This window comes from Perissodus microlepis, chromosome 5 (genome assembly GCF_051167445.1).
Source record: "Perissodus microlepis isolate ML-2025 ecotype Zambia chromosome 5, ASM5116744v1, whole genome shotgun sequence".
Taxonomy (NCBI): Eukaryota; Metazoa; Chordata; class Actinopteri; order Cichliformes; family Cichlidae; genus Perissodus; species Perissodus microlepis.
This window is the reverse complement of record NC_140465.1, coordinates 2,625,111-2,639,346: the sequence shown is the minus strand read 5'-3', so window position 1 is coordinate 2,639,346 and position 14,236 is coordinate 2,625,111. Positions and strand designations below refer to the sequence as shown.

General features: G+C 38.9%; 1 protein-coding gene across 1 annotated transcript; it reads right to left on the bottom strand.

Moving 5' to 3' along the window:
- Positions 1-10,969: 10,969 nt before the first annotated feature.
- Positions 10,970-13,745, bottom strand: LOC146386371 (P2Y purinoceptor 1-like). The gene has a single exon (XM_084927200.1). The coding sequence runs from the start codon at positions 13,561-13,563 to the stop codon at positions 12,514-12,516; it is 1,050 nt and encodes a 349-aa protein (XP_084783326.1). The 5' UTR covers positions 13,564-13,745; the 3' UTR covers positions 10,970-12,513.
- Positions 13,746-14,236: the final 491 nt, after the last annotated feature.

Sequence of the window (14,236 nt, the reverse complement as noted above, 5' to 3'; positions counted from 1 at the left end):
GGTACTACTGTTAAACAGAAAGCACTTAAACAGAAAAAGAAGAAAAAACTGCTTGTGTAAGTGGGTGAAAGAGACATGTTGTATAGCCTTAACTTCTTAGGTAAGAATCACAAACATTCAAAATGGTTAACTTAGGTTTTGGACCACATATATGGTTCTCTTTTTTTTTTTTTTTACTATTTCCTGAAATTATTAATTAATCAGAACAAGTGGCGTTTACTTATGTAGAAAAGTTAAGAAAAAACAGAAATTGGCACAAAGGGTTTTCGATCTGGGCATTCATTTCAAAATCAGTAGAAAAAGAAGGTTTTTGGTAATGTCGTGTACTAATACATGATACGTACTAATACATGCACTCTGAAAGGATTTCTTAAAGTGGCATGACTTGGAGTTATTTTCCGAGTTCTAAGATGTGACAAGAATGGAGATTGGAGAATGCAGCCCCTTGTTGAGCTTCTACTACCCATTCAAGCTTTGCATTATCTATGCTATATTTTAATGAGTGCTAATTTTTATGATATGGTTCTTTGGGGAACATGGATAGTTGCCTATCTTTGCCCGAGTGATAATTTGACCTGAAAATGTAGAATTTGTTAATGTACCTGCTTATTACCATTAACAAGTATGCTATAATTATGTTCTAAGCTATTTATCTAGTTATGAAAAACAGTGCTTTTCACAGTGCATGTCTATGTTAAATAGAGGGACTTCAGTACAGTGTACCCCATTCAGTATAAGCAGCAAAGAGTTTTTCTCCAGTTGCTGTTGTATGTCAGCAGATGGCAGAATTGACAATGAGTTTGCAACAGAGAAAAGGATAAATTCAGTGACTTCAAACTTCACTTTCCTTTTGACTGACAGTCACAAGGACTGTCATTAAAAAAGATAACAGAGAAGACCAGATACTAATATAAAATATAAAATGTTTCTGATGAGTAACCTGTGGAAAAATCAGCTCATATTCACCATTGTCACTGATGTGGTTGGCAAAGGTAATGTCATAATATGTTTTTCAGGTGACATTGCTAACAGTTGTATCACTGTGTTACCCAAGTAGTGAAATCTGTTTTCTTTGTAGTACTCAAAGAAAAAAAATATCTGCAAACCCTATTCCAAAAAGTTTCAGCAGTTGCGATTTATCCCTATGCACTTCGGATGTTATCAGTCTATACAATGGGCGTTATTAGCAGAAATCACCCCCATAGATATGAGCCAGTAGGGGCCTTCTCCACCTGCTAGTTTGTTAATATTAATATTAATAATTCAGATGGAGGGTCACTAACAGGTGGATGGGAAGATTCCAGATTCCATACAGTGATACTAGAGGCCAATGTAATGCAATTCAGTTTCAATTTAAGACTTCTTTATATGGTATCAAAAATTGTTAAAATCCATCCAAAACAACAGTGATGACAACACTCCAGGCTTGAGCGGTCAGCAACAGTCGACTTCCCCCATCACCCACTTCACACCAACACCCAAAGCTATGCCTATCAACCACATTCCGGCAACTAATCAGTACTGTTGCCTGCATCAGTACTGTAATAATTACATATTGGACACCATAACTCAAGACGTACACATCACATCACAGACACCCAGTTAGACAACATAACATGCTCAAAAAGTCCACCGAAGTCGTTTTTTCTTTTCTTTTCTTCTCTTCTTCTGTCCACACATGGTCAGTCAGTCATAGGCCAGAGGTTACCAGCACATAGCCTAAATATAGTCAGTCTGTGATGTATCTCTCTTAGTGTTAAAGTCAAATCAAAGTAAGTTATGTCACGCTGTGTCAAAATTGTCATCATCATGGGTCAAAGGTCTCCTGAAGACGGCATATCTTTGTGACGGGTCTGCACACATGGCTGGTTGGGGTCTTAATCCAGACCTGACATACAAGCTCCTTTTTCTCTGGCACAGCTCCTGTGACTCTGCCAATAATCCAGGAACCACAAGTTGCAGAGTCATTAACTATGAGGACCACATCTCCAGGAAAAAAGTTGCATTTAATCCTTCCCCATTTCTGGCGCTGTTGAAGTTGTGGCAAGTATTCTTTAATCCATCTTTTCCAAAACAGGTGAGATATATATTAGACCTGTCTCCATCGTTAAGAGATTACCTTTCTGGAACAGACGGGTAAACACGGGTTGGATTTGAGAAGGAGGAGGTGGTTTGGTGTTAAGGATTCCAAATCATTTGGATCAGTGGATTCCAGTGTAATGGGTCTACTGTTGAGGATGGACTACACTTCACGAAGAGCAGTTTGGAGTCCTTCTTCGTCCAAATGCTGTGTCTGCAGGGTGAAATTAAGAATCTTTCTGACAGAACGACTCAACCACTCCCATGCTCCGCCATGATGCGATCCAGTTGGAGGACTAAAGAGCCATTTCACTCCCTTCAAAGACAGCGTATCAGAGATCTTTTCCTGATTTTCTTCCATAGCTCGTGTCTGCTTCCACAAAGTTGGTCAAATCTGCTTTCGGGCAAGCCACCCATCTGCTGCTGGCCTGCAACTCCATGAAACGTTCTACCTTCGACATAATGTTTCTAATCAAAGTACCAGCACTAGGAATCCAGTATTTCTGATGCAGCTTCAAGAGTATGTGGTTCCTTCCACCATGACCTCTTTATGAATATGCTGTAGAATGAGATTAGAAATGTGAAGATCTTTAGCGATTATGACAGGGTGCTTTGAATTTTTTTTCCATTGCCCTACTGAGACATCTACCAACCTGCAGCACATAGTCCTCCAAAACAGGATTCAACTCATATATGTGAGTGCTTTGTTTCACACTCTCTCCCCTTTGGAGGCAGGAAATTTCTTCTGCATATATTTTCCTCTGACAGAACTTGATTATTTGCATCTCAGCATCCTCAGTCTCTCCCAATGAAAGAAAGCCGTTGTAGAACTCAACCCTATGATGAACACCTTCAGACTGAGTTGTATCAGATGCAGACTGGACTTGTGTCTTGTTCTTCCTGCAATGCAAAAACAATGTCTTGAACCTCAAAATCTAACCCATCACCCTGATAAGATGAGTCCAGGATGAGGTATGACTGATCAAAAGGGTCAGAGGACGATCAACATCATCTGCTTGCATCGATAGTAGCAGACACCTTGACTTCAGGGTCTTCATGTGGAAGTTCTTGCAAATTCTCTGGATTCACAGGCCAGTCGTTCTCTGGCTGTGTAAGCAATGCAGGATCAGATATCCATTCAGTGTCATGTAGAAAAGTCTCATACGTCTGAAAGCAAGGTCTGCCGAGTTATGTGTTGTGTTCACATACCTCAATTGGGAGGCCCTAGAAGCCTTGAGGATCTCTGACACTCACTTCGCCACAAAAACACAGAACCAGGAAGTCTCGTTATTTATATATTTCAACACTGCGGTGCTCTCTGTCCAAAACACTGAGTTTAGGAGAAGTAGTCTTAGCTCCCTCCTCCCTTCTAGCCATATGAACTGCTGCTACCACTTCCACATTCCATGCTCGGGGATTATGACTGGTTTTAAAGGTGCCACCCTGGACTTTCCCATTATGAAGGAACTGAGTATCTGCGAACGACTGTTGTGCAGTAGCAGTGAGGTAACAGCGCCATACCCCTTCCCACTCGCATCTGCAAAGTGGTGCAACTGAGCAGTGGTGGTCTCTCATAAATCAGGAATTTTTAAACATCACCTGATGCTGATGTTGTCTAACAGGTGTAATTCTTCCATCCAGCTTTTCCACTCTTGAGCAACTGCTGATTGAAGGATCTTGAAGGATCCTTTTGGCTGTGCAGATGACAGGAGCAAGGAACCCCAGAGGATCATAAAAGGAGCTTACTGTGGATAGGATCCCTCTCAGGGTCAATGGTCTGTTTGGGATGGACATGCAGAACTTAAACACATCTGACTGTAGGCACCACCACACTCCCAATGCTGGCTCAACAGGTGGTCACAACCCAGGTCTCGGTCCTTAACCTTCTTTGCTCTCTCCTCCTCAGGTATCACTGCCAGAACGCTGTGGCTATTACTTATCCACTTTGTTAACTGAAAGCCGCCCTTGGCGCAGATGTCTCTGAGATTTGAGTTAAGAGAGATGGCTTCCTCTTATTGCCTATTGAAGCAAGGCAGTCGTCCACATAAAAACTATGGAATGATGTCAATCACCTGCTGGCTAAAGTATGCTTTGTTGTCCTCTGTGCATTTCCGCAGGGCATAGTTAGCATAGTTTGGAGAGGACATTGCCCCAAACAAATGAACACACATCCTGTACTCTTGCATGATCTGATTTAAGCCACCACCAGACCACTAGAAAAATCTCAGTAGGGCAGTATATTCACATGCACATGCACCTGGTAAAACATAGCTTCAGTGTTAGACATCAAAACAACAGCCTCTTTCCTGAACCTTGTCAGCACGCCAACCAAATCATTTGTTAAGTCAGGACCACTCAGGAGCTGCGCGTTAAGAGAAAAACCCTGGAATGATGCTAGACAGTCAAACAACCCGCATCTTCCCCTTGGTAGGACAATACTCTAGTGCCCATCACTCAAGGCCGCTGTCTTGCTGGCCAACTCCAGGAACTTTTAGTCTTCCTTTGACAGTCCCATCTGCTCATCATGGCTGCTCTCAGGAAAGTCCATCTTGAACTGCTGTTTCCATAGCTTGTCCAGTGTAACAGCAGAAACTACTGACATCACCTACACTCCAGATGACCTCCAAATGTTCTAGAGCTCTGTGTATATTCATGCCAATCAAAATCTCCACACTGGCCTTAATTTCTGGCAAATGAGCAAACAAGCCTTCGCAGTACTGTGATGATCTTGAGCCCCTGTTTGATTCTTTCTCTCAACATCAGAGACAGTTGTGCCAAAACTACTTCCTTTAGCCCTTGGATGTGGAGAACGTCTCCCTCCATCACTGCCCTTGGCTGTTAGCTGTGTTGCTGGAACATCAAATAGATTTCCAAAGATAGGATCTGTAGCAATTTTAGCTTGAACCTCAAGGAAGGAAACATGTAAGAACAAACAGTATGCCTGAAGAGCCTTTCCGTCTTCTGATTTAATCAGTGGCCATGAGTGAACTTTATTCAATAAGCAGATGCAATCACATGTCCATTTTTAACAAGTTCATTGGGCTGCCCCTTGGTGTACTGTGCAAGATAATGCAGGCAGTCGCCAGCATCGACAGTCTTTGCTTCTATGACCTGTTCAAATAAACACATAAAATCCTAAAAATGTAAAGGATCGCCATCAAAGGTTTGAATCTCTCTTTTGGGCAGTGAAGAGAGACTTTGCTGATGGGCCGACATACAAGTTAATTCACAGTGGATCCAGTTCTCAGCACATTCACTTTTTCAACAATTGCAGATATAGCTGCTTCAAACTGCTCATATCTGCTTGAAGTTGTTCTTTCTTTCTCCTCAATTGCTCCTCCTATTCTTCAAGAGAGTGTTTTTCTTTGAGCATATGTTGACGTGCGAGCAAGGCAGTCATCTGCCCTGAGATGTGCAGATGAAGTGGATGATACACTTGAGTTGGACCTACTGCCTTGATTTGACACACTATCAGATGGCAACAAAGTGCTCAAAGTGCTTTGAGTGCTCAATCATCAGTTTATGGATCAAACTTAGCATCCATCACCAACATACAACCTTCCTCTCTCTATTTATCCAAGTCAATTTCATGTTCACACATTTAACCATTGTTAATAATTCATGCAAATCTACTTCCCACTAAACAGCTTTATCTAATGTGTCTATATCTCTCTGGATAGCTGCATCATGCTTGAAGAGCCCTGAACACTTGGCTGTTCACAGACTGCTCAGTGAACTGGCAAGTTGTTACTTCCTCTGTTATCTTGAGGATTGGTTTGTGTGGATTGTTTATTGTCCAATAGGAGAACAGCTAATATTTCTATCTTTCACATTTCTTAATGAGATTTTCACTCAGTATCCAAACATGTTTAGAATTGTTAAGTTTTGTTTTGATGTGTCAAATGTGGATTAAACAAAGGATACTATAAGTCCCATAAGTAGAAATAGTAAGGGGGTTGCTTTAAACAACACTTTTCTTAAAGACGAACTGCAAAGTCTCATAAGTTTTATACTTCTGAGTGTATTGTAATTTATTTTGAGACAATTCTGCTTATAAAACTGCTGTAAAGTGGTGTTGTGGTTAAAAACCATTGATGGCTAATTACACTGTAATTTATATAATAACAGTTTTACATCCCAATATATAAATTAAACCTGCTACTGTAAATTGTTCTTATAAAATAGATACTTTAGATTGTTCGTTTTCAATTTTATCCATTTTCACCTAATCACATGAAGTTTAGATTGGTGAATCCATGTTCTAAGCTATTGTTATAAATGGTAGATTTATAACAACAGGTGGTGAATTGTAAATCTAGAATTGAATGTTTCCTTTTAAAGCTTTCCCATATGTACCTGTGCTGTCTGAGTGAAGATGCATCTCTGAAAAATGTATCCTAAAAAGTTTAGAGCACAGATCTATAAAAATCTAAATCTTTATTAAAATCTTTTGTGAGCACTCGTGTGTACACCTGTGTGCACACCTGTGTGGACATGCGCACTTGTATTCAAAAGGTTTCTCAATGTAACGATCTGCTAGAGGGTGTGGGGAGCCATAGTCCCGTCCCCCAGAGCATGAAGCAGGCATGGAGGAGATCCAGGCCCCAGACATCCAGAGGCCCCCCAGAGGGCGAGAGCCCAAGGAGGATCAACGGAGGGGCAACTGTGCCACCCTTCCGAAAAGCTTTGTTTCCAGTAAATTGCATGCTCAAACAATGTTTTGTCTCACTCCTATTTCTTCTTTTTGCATGTTGAAGCTCGACTTGGAACCTTGTTAAGATTCAACCATGCAAAATATGATTTTTGGCCATTTTTCAAGTGATCTTAAATTTTTGATCAGAACTGTACTACTACTAATAAAAATGAATTCACAGAGACTATAATGACAATAAATTAAATTTTTATTAGATTTATAACTGAATAAAATATAACAAGAAGTAACGATTAACAAGACATTTTAAACTTGTTAAACATACAAAAATAAAAAATAATTCATTAAAATTTAATCTGATGGCAGTTGCTTGTTACCACAGAGACAGCAACAGTTAATGATATTATACAAAACCATGCCCCACATATCCTGATGTTGATTATTAGCTCATTAACTATATGCAATTACAGTGAATTTATTCATTTACGTAATCTAACTAAAAAGTCAGACTAGATCATAGCAGAACCAGCTGCCCTCTCTCACAAAGAGTCAGGACTTCACTTTGGTCTATTTAACTTTCTGTTAAACAGGCCATATAAATATATGTAAAAGTTAGAAGTGGAGATGATTAACACTAATACAAGCTCATCAATGTGTCGTCTTTACTGTTTTAAGTGTACATCAAACAAATTCATATTCAAATGTATTGAGTATGCTTTATACATAACCATACATTTTCTTACACCCTTATCCAAATCTGGATCGCAAGGGTTGAACCCATCTGAGCTGATTTCTTTTTAGAAATGACAAATAGTCTGAATCTGGAAGAATTTTAAGTTCCAAAAAGACACCAAAAATGTGAAGCAGCAATATAACGAGGTCACAAGTGGACCATTTCTAATTTTCCAAAATATTTGCATGACAAATTTATTTGCTATCAGAATAAGAATACTTTATTAATCCCTAGGGAAATTATGTGGGTTACAGTTGCTCCAGTACAGTAACATTAAGAAAAAGAGAAACAGAAACAAAAACAGACTAGACTATTAGCAATACATTATGCCAGGATATAAGGAATAGTACAATATATACAAATTACCAAATAATAAATATCCAGGGTTGACAGATATGATTATAAATAAATATCAAGAAAAATAGACAGCAACATTACCAAGTAGAAAGGAGCGTGTGCAAAAAGATGTAGCTATTGCAGTGTTTACAGTGCATTAGATGGAGGAGTTGTACAGGGAGATGGCCACAGGGAGGAATGATTTCCTGTGTCGTTCAGTGGTGCTTTATGGTAATCGTAGTCTCTCACTGAACGTGCTCCTATGGCATGTGGTCTCTGGCTGCAGCTGTATCATGTTGTTGCTACCTCTAACTTCTCCTACACATCCATCAGGCTGGTTTCTGTTTTTGTTACCAGACTCTGCTTACAGAATTAGAAATGATGTCCCAGGAAAAATCTGCCAGATGGTAATATTTATCTGTTGTAATAACATTCGTTTGTTTGGATCCTTCTCAAACACCAAAAGACACAAAGTACACATTCAGAAAGAGGAATTTTTGTCTCTTGGTTTCTTTCCACATCATAATATTCAGTTTCAGATTCAGAGTGGGGAGATCCATTCAAATATATGCTTGAGATGGGAGAATCATGATGATTTGTAACCTCAAAGGAAAAAGATCCTCCATACTACAGCGATTTATTGCCATAAAGCAGACAATATATTACTTCCTACAGAGAGGTGTTTTACAAAATATTCTGGTGGGAAAGGAAGTTGTGCATGTTGTTTTTGCAGAATCAAGAAGCAGTTCACAATTCTTGTTTCAACTTTAGTCAAATATCTCAAGGCACTTGTGTCTTCTGTGTACACTTCAGTCCACCAGGAAAATGTTATACTGGGAAAATATAAATCCTCATTGTGTTATGTTCCTGTTTATAAAACAGTCCTGGTGTGATAGCAGCCAAAGCTCAAGTGGTTAGTCTAACAAGCCTGGTACGTACATACTGGCTGCTATGCGAGTATGTGTCACAGATCTGATAAGTCATTTAGTGAAATTCTTATATGAAAGCCAGACCCATGTTCCTTGCCCTTAACTTCCTATGTTATTGTGCTGCTTAAGATAGGAAGTTATACCCCATTAACGTCACAGTTCCAGAGAATACTTAACAATAGATGACATTGTCAGACCTTGTTAATTCATTTCTTCGCAACTTGTTTTTCTTTTTGTTCCTTAGACTCTCTTACAATAAGCTATAAATGTGTGTTTTTTTATTCTACTGAGCTTTTGCATTGAAAACCATGCAAATGTTATACAGGCAAGGAATGTGCTGTTACTATGAAATTACGTGACCGAGCTCCAGGCTTACCAATTGTGGTTAGTGTACAAATAGTACAATCCAGCAAAGACTGAAAGCGAGCTTACTGCAAACAGGCAACCTCATGTGCTCCAAGTGCGTACTCTGAAGAGCACAAACCCCGGACAGGTCCAGTATCAGCAAATGTCCAGTTTGTTAATTAAACATTGCTTTTAGACAGTGAAGACTTGGGTCACATTTTGAAGTTTAATGCTGGCTCCTTTGAGCGACCTGTTTTTTCACCAGTGTTTGTAGAAGCGCTCAGCATTGCCATTTAGTTGATACAACATGCTTACGGTTCAAAATGAAGTTTGCTCATTTAAAAAAATAAAAATAAAATTACTTTCTTAAAAATTAATTAATACACATTGTGACCTATAAAAGCAAATAGCTTAAAAATCCAGTAATGTTCGGTAAAGAGGAAAATGTTTCAAATCACAGGAAAATCACTGGAGTTATAAGAGGCAGAAAAGCATACACACACCACGTCTATCTTATTGCTATTTATTGTAGCTTAACCTGTCAAGAACAGACATGTAAAGAAAATTCTGTGTCAAGCGTTGTTATCATGTTGCCTACATTTGTTAAGTATGGATGGCTTGGTAGCATGATGGTTAGCACTGTTATCTCACAGTAACAAGGTCCTGAGTTCAAATCCACCAAAATGCCTGGGCCTTTCTGTGTGGAGTTGACATGGATTCTCTTCTCCATTTTGCTACATGAGGGTATAAAAGCACAAGTGCTGAACTCAATTTACATATCAAGGGATGGGGAAGTAAAAGTAAATTCAAAATAGAACCCACAAAAAATTTAACTAAAAGTAACTAAGGTAAGGGGGAGAAAAATGATGACGATTCTAAGGGCTCATGACTGACAGGAGTCCTACAAAACACTCAACTAGCCATCGTTTTCTCTTTTTTTCTTTTGAAACAAACAATATCCAGTCAGCCTCTGACCTCGCCTCCACCCTCTTTATTTCAGTTTGGCTTGGTCCAGGTGCACTTGCTCCTAGCTGATGCCGAGCAGTAAGACGTTAGGATGGCTCAGTTAAAAGTGAAGTCTGTATTTAAAGAAAGAAAAGAGACAGGGGGAAATGAAACAAATAAAGTCCACAGACACTGTTTGACTTAATTAGCTAATATATTTAATTTCTAACAAAAAAATAACGTGTTTGAGTTATTTTAGCCAACACGTAATTGGTACAGGCATACCCATGTACTAAATCACTTATCTGCTACCTGCTGCGAGGCCAAACAGATCAAACCTCTGTTTGGCTGTTGTATCCTCACACCCACACTCCTGACACTGAACCAGCCCCACTGATATGTGAAGAATGAGGTAAGTTATTTTAAGTAAAAAAACAAACAAACAAAAAAAAAAGAACCATGTCTAATTGCAGGATGCCATTTGGGACTTTTCCCCATGCACTATTAATGTTTTAATTTGATTAATTTAATTAATAATCCATTATCATTATAACATCACATAAAGCGCATTTTTGGACAAGTGTGCATTGCTCTGCATATGTTTTGCACACTGCCTGTGACTGCTGGAAAATCACATTTAAACTTATTTTGTTTGGCTATACTTTGTTTAATTATTACCCAAAGGATTATTTAAGTTATGTTTTCCAATACCTAATATTATAAAAAATACTTTCACCATTTTATAGATAAGAATTTAAATAGTCTTCCATCCAAAAAGTTAACATATATATATATATATTTGTATTTATATTTTATAGTTATATTTTGTGTAAAGTACCAATCACTGTAAAATAAATAAACAATAAATAAATGAATAAATAAATATTTTTAATGTAATTTTATCAATAAAAATATTAAAATGTAAAAAATGACTTGCACACATCTCATCAGTCATGCATAAAATAAAAATATCTATTTAAACAGAATATTGATCCTTGTCTGCAAAGTGTTACAGCTTTAGGGCTGGCATGGTTTGCAATAGTAAAGTGGTCGGGCCAAAAGGGATTTTTTTTTCTTATCTGGGCCCCAAACCTTAAAACAGCCCTGCTAACTAGATTTAAAGATAAGACATGGACAATTAATTAAACATAGAAAAAGCACAGGAGAGGCTACGTTAAACTAACACACAAAGAATCCATTATTATATTTCTAAAACACCAGACTAGAATAGTCCTAGAATAATCCTAGAAACATAATAATAAATCAAAACTAGAGCTCAAGAATAACAATGAAAAGTAAACTAAAAACTTGTAATACAATAACCTCACAATAATCACAATAACCAGGAAAGTCCCAAAAGGACCCAACAAAAACCAGACCATGTCACACTTTCTTTTATTGTAAAGAAAATCCTGATTTTAATAAAGCAACCATTTGAAAAACAGAGGACTAGTGTTTAAAGTGCGTCTTTAAAAACGAAATAAAAAAATAATAATAATGCTATTGTGTCTGTAGAATTGGGGGGGGGGGGGGGTCTACAAGTTAGACTTTTGCAAATGTAATAACCAGACAGTTTCGCGTTTTTCAGTATAAAAATACTTGACTGTAGCTGAGATGGCAGTATATTCGTTATTAATTCTTCAAATTTTGCAAAGCAACACAGTGGACCAGACTGAAACCCAGCAACTTTTATTCCCACGGTGCATGTTTGACACGCATACTTCAATGGAACCGCGTGAGGGTTCTGCATAATGTGCATCGCCTTTGCTACCCATCTGTATGAGATATAATTAGATTATTTCACCTTTGTGACACGCGGATTCATTTGATGATATTACTTTTTTATTTAGGTTAAAGAAAAAAAAAGAAGAAATAAGAGAGCACTTGAAAGGTTTTAGTGGTATTTCTACTTCAGACTGTCCACTCCAGTTTCATACATAGCTGTTGCTGTATTTTGTCCGTTTTCTCTAAACAAACGGCAGTAATTAGGCTGTGCCAGACTCCTAAAACAAGTGCTGTTAAAATCCCTTTTATGGTTTGAGTCGGTTACATGTTGAGGTGAAAAATACAACTCATGGTGAAGTATAACAAAGCTTCATCTAACAGTCCAAAGGTAGGGCAGTGTAGCACATAACACAAATAAGTGTCAACAGCATACTTTCTGCTGCACTGTACAGAAGAAAGATTTGAGGCTTACTAAATACGCAGAAAATAAAAATATATAAAGTTGTTACAATGCTTAACACTTGGAACAGTTCAGAAATAGAGGTATATGAGCTGGAGCTTCAGCTTTAAGTCTTTTTTGGTAACATCCAGGGAACCATCCGGACATTTGACTTTCTCTGTGCACTGACACCTCAGTGACCTACCCCTTGCCAGTCCTCCCTTAAGCACAATCATCAGTCGCAGTCACGTACTTTGTTCACGGATCTGTGGAAGTGCTGGCGGTGCGTGACATGTATAGACGAGCAACTCGCGTAAACTGATTCTGCGCCCTATCCACTCCTCTTGTCGAAACTGGTGCACATGTCTGCGGGTAAATCCACGTCCGCTTCTATGGGTTTGCGGTAAATAATTGCGCTTTTGAGTCCGGCAAGAGACATCCTGGTCCGATTACTGAAGTCTTGAAACTTAGTCAGGAAATCATCATTTCCTACTATATAAATCAGCGGGTTTATCGCGCTGTTTAGACAAGCCAGGAATCTGCCGACCTGGTGTGCAATGTAGATGTCGTCGAAGAGGTGGTGACAAAGCCCATCTTGTTTCAAAATCCTGGTAGTGAGATTTAAATTTCGAAATATATGGTAGGGAATGAAACAGACGGAGAAAAGTATGACCAGAATCACGACCAGTTTCAAACACCGCTGCTTCAGCAGTGGGTTGACATTGGCGTTCTTTGCCAGAACCACCACTATGTGTCCATAACAGCCCAAAATGATGACCAAAGGCAGGACAAACCCGGTGACCGTCCAGCTGATGCTGTATGGCAGGTAGTATCTGGTCAGGTTGGTTGAGGTGGTGTCAAAACACGAGTTTGGTTTTTTTTCATCATTCTTGTCAAAGAATATATCAGGAGTAATTTGAATAATGACCAAAGCCCAGACCAGAGCGCTTATGGCCAGAGAGTGGCGACTGGTGATTTTCCCCATCATTTTCATCGGGTGCACAATGCCCAGGTACCTATAGATGCTTATGCAGGTAAGGAAGCCGATGCTGCCATAAAGGTTGAGGTTGAAGCAGAAGCGCGTCACCTTGCAGAAAGGCTGGCCAAACTGCCAGTCACTCTCACGCGCGTAATAGTAGACGAGGAACGGCAGGGTAAACAGATACAGCAGGTCCGCCACCCCGAGATTGAACATGAAGATGTTGACGTTTCCGTTTTTCTTCCAGCTCACACATACGCTTCTCAGTCCACAGATATTGGACACCGTCCCGACAATGAACACGGTGATAAAGACGGGCGGCAAAAAGCTGTGCGTAAAATTTAGATTGATTAGGTTGCCCTCACAAGGTCCTTTTGTGTTGTTTACAGACATCTCTCGCATTGATGTAAAACCTTTGTCATATAAAATCTCCTACAAAAACACAGCAGTCAGTGATCGGCTTGCTCAGAGCAATGACCTCCACTGAAAGCTAATCGTGAAAAAAAAAAAAAAAAAAAAACAACCCACAAGTGAATATGCAATTTAAAAAAGTATCCGCCCACTGTTTTCCAGCTATGGTAGCACACTCATAATGACGTAAAGAATGGAAAAAATAAAGTAAAAATAAAACACACGCACAAAGTACAAATTAAATTAAGTTATGTATTGCTTTAAATCATTTGACATCACAGATGCAGTCAGCTCACTGCTGTGTAAAACGACACTAAAGGATACAGCTAGCTTTCTCACCGTACCTTATATTTAAATGACTTCGATGGTATGTGGCCCAACCAACGGAAACACATAAAAACAAATGAAATGAAATAATATTTAAACAAGCTACAGAAACGTTTTAAAAGATCAAAGAATAGGGATTTATTAAAAGATTAATCAAAAACTGTTCTGTTGTTCAGAATGTCACAACATAGACATTCTGCTTTATGACATTAGTTTCCCCAGGCGTCTCTACTCTGTCCCAGTTACCCTTTTTTGTATGTACAGTCACTATAATCCTTTGTCACACTGTCTGTGGATCAGTCTGGCCATTCTATTCTGACCTCTGGTGCCAGCAAGC

Bases quoted from the DNA above. Each gene is read 5' to 3' on its own strand.
- LOC146386371 (XM_084927200.1), bottom strand. From the start codon at position 13,563: ATGCGAGAGATGTCTGTAAACAACACAAAAGGACCTTGTGAGGGCAAC.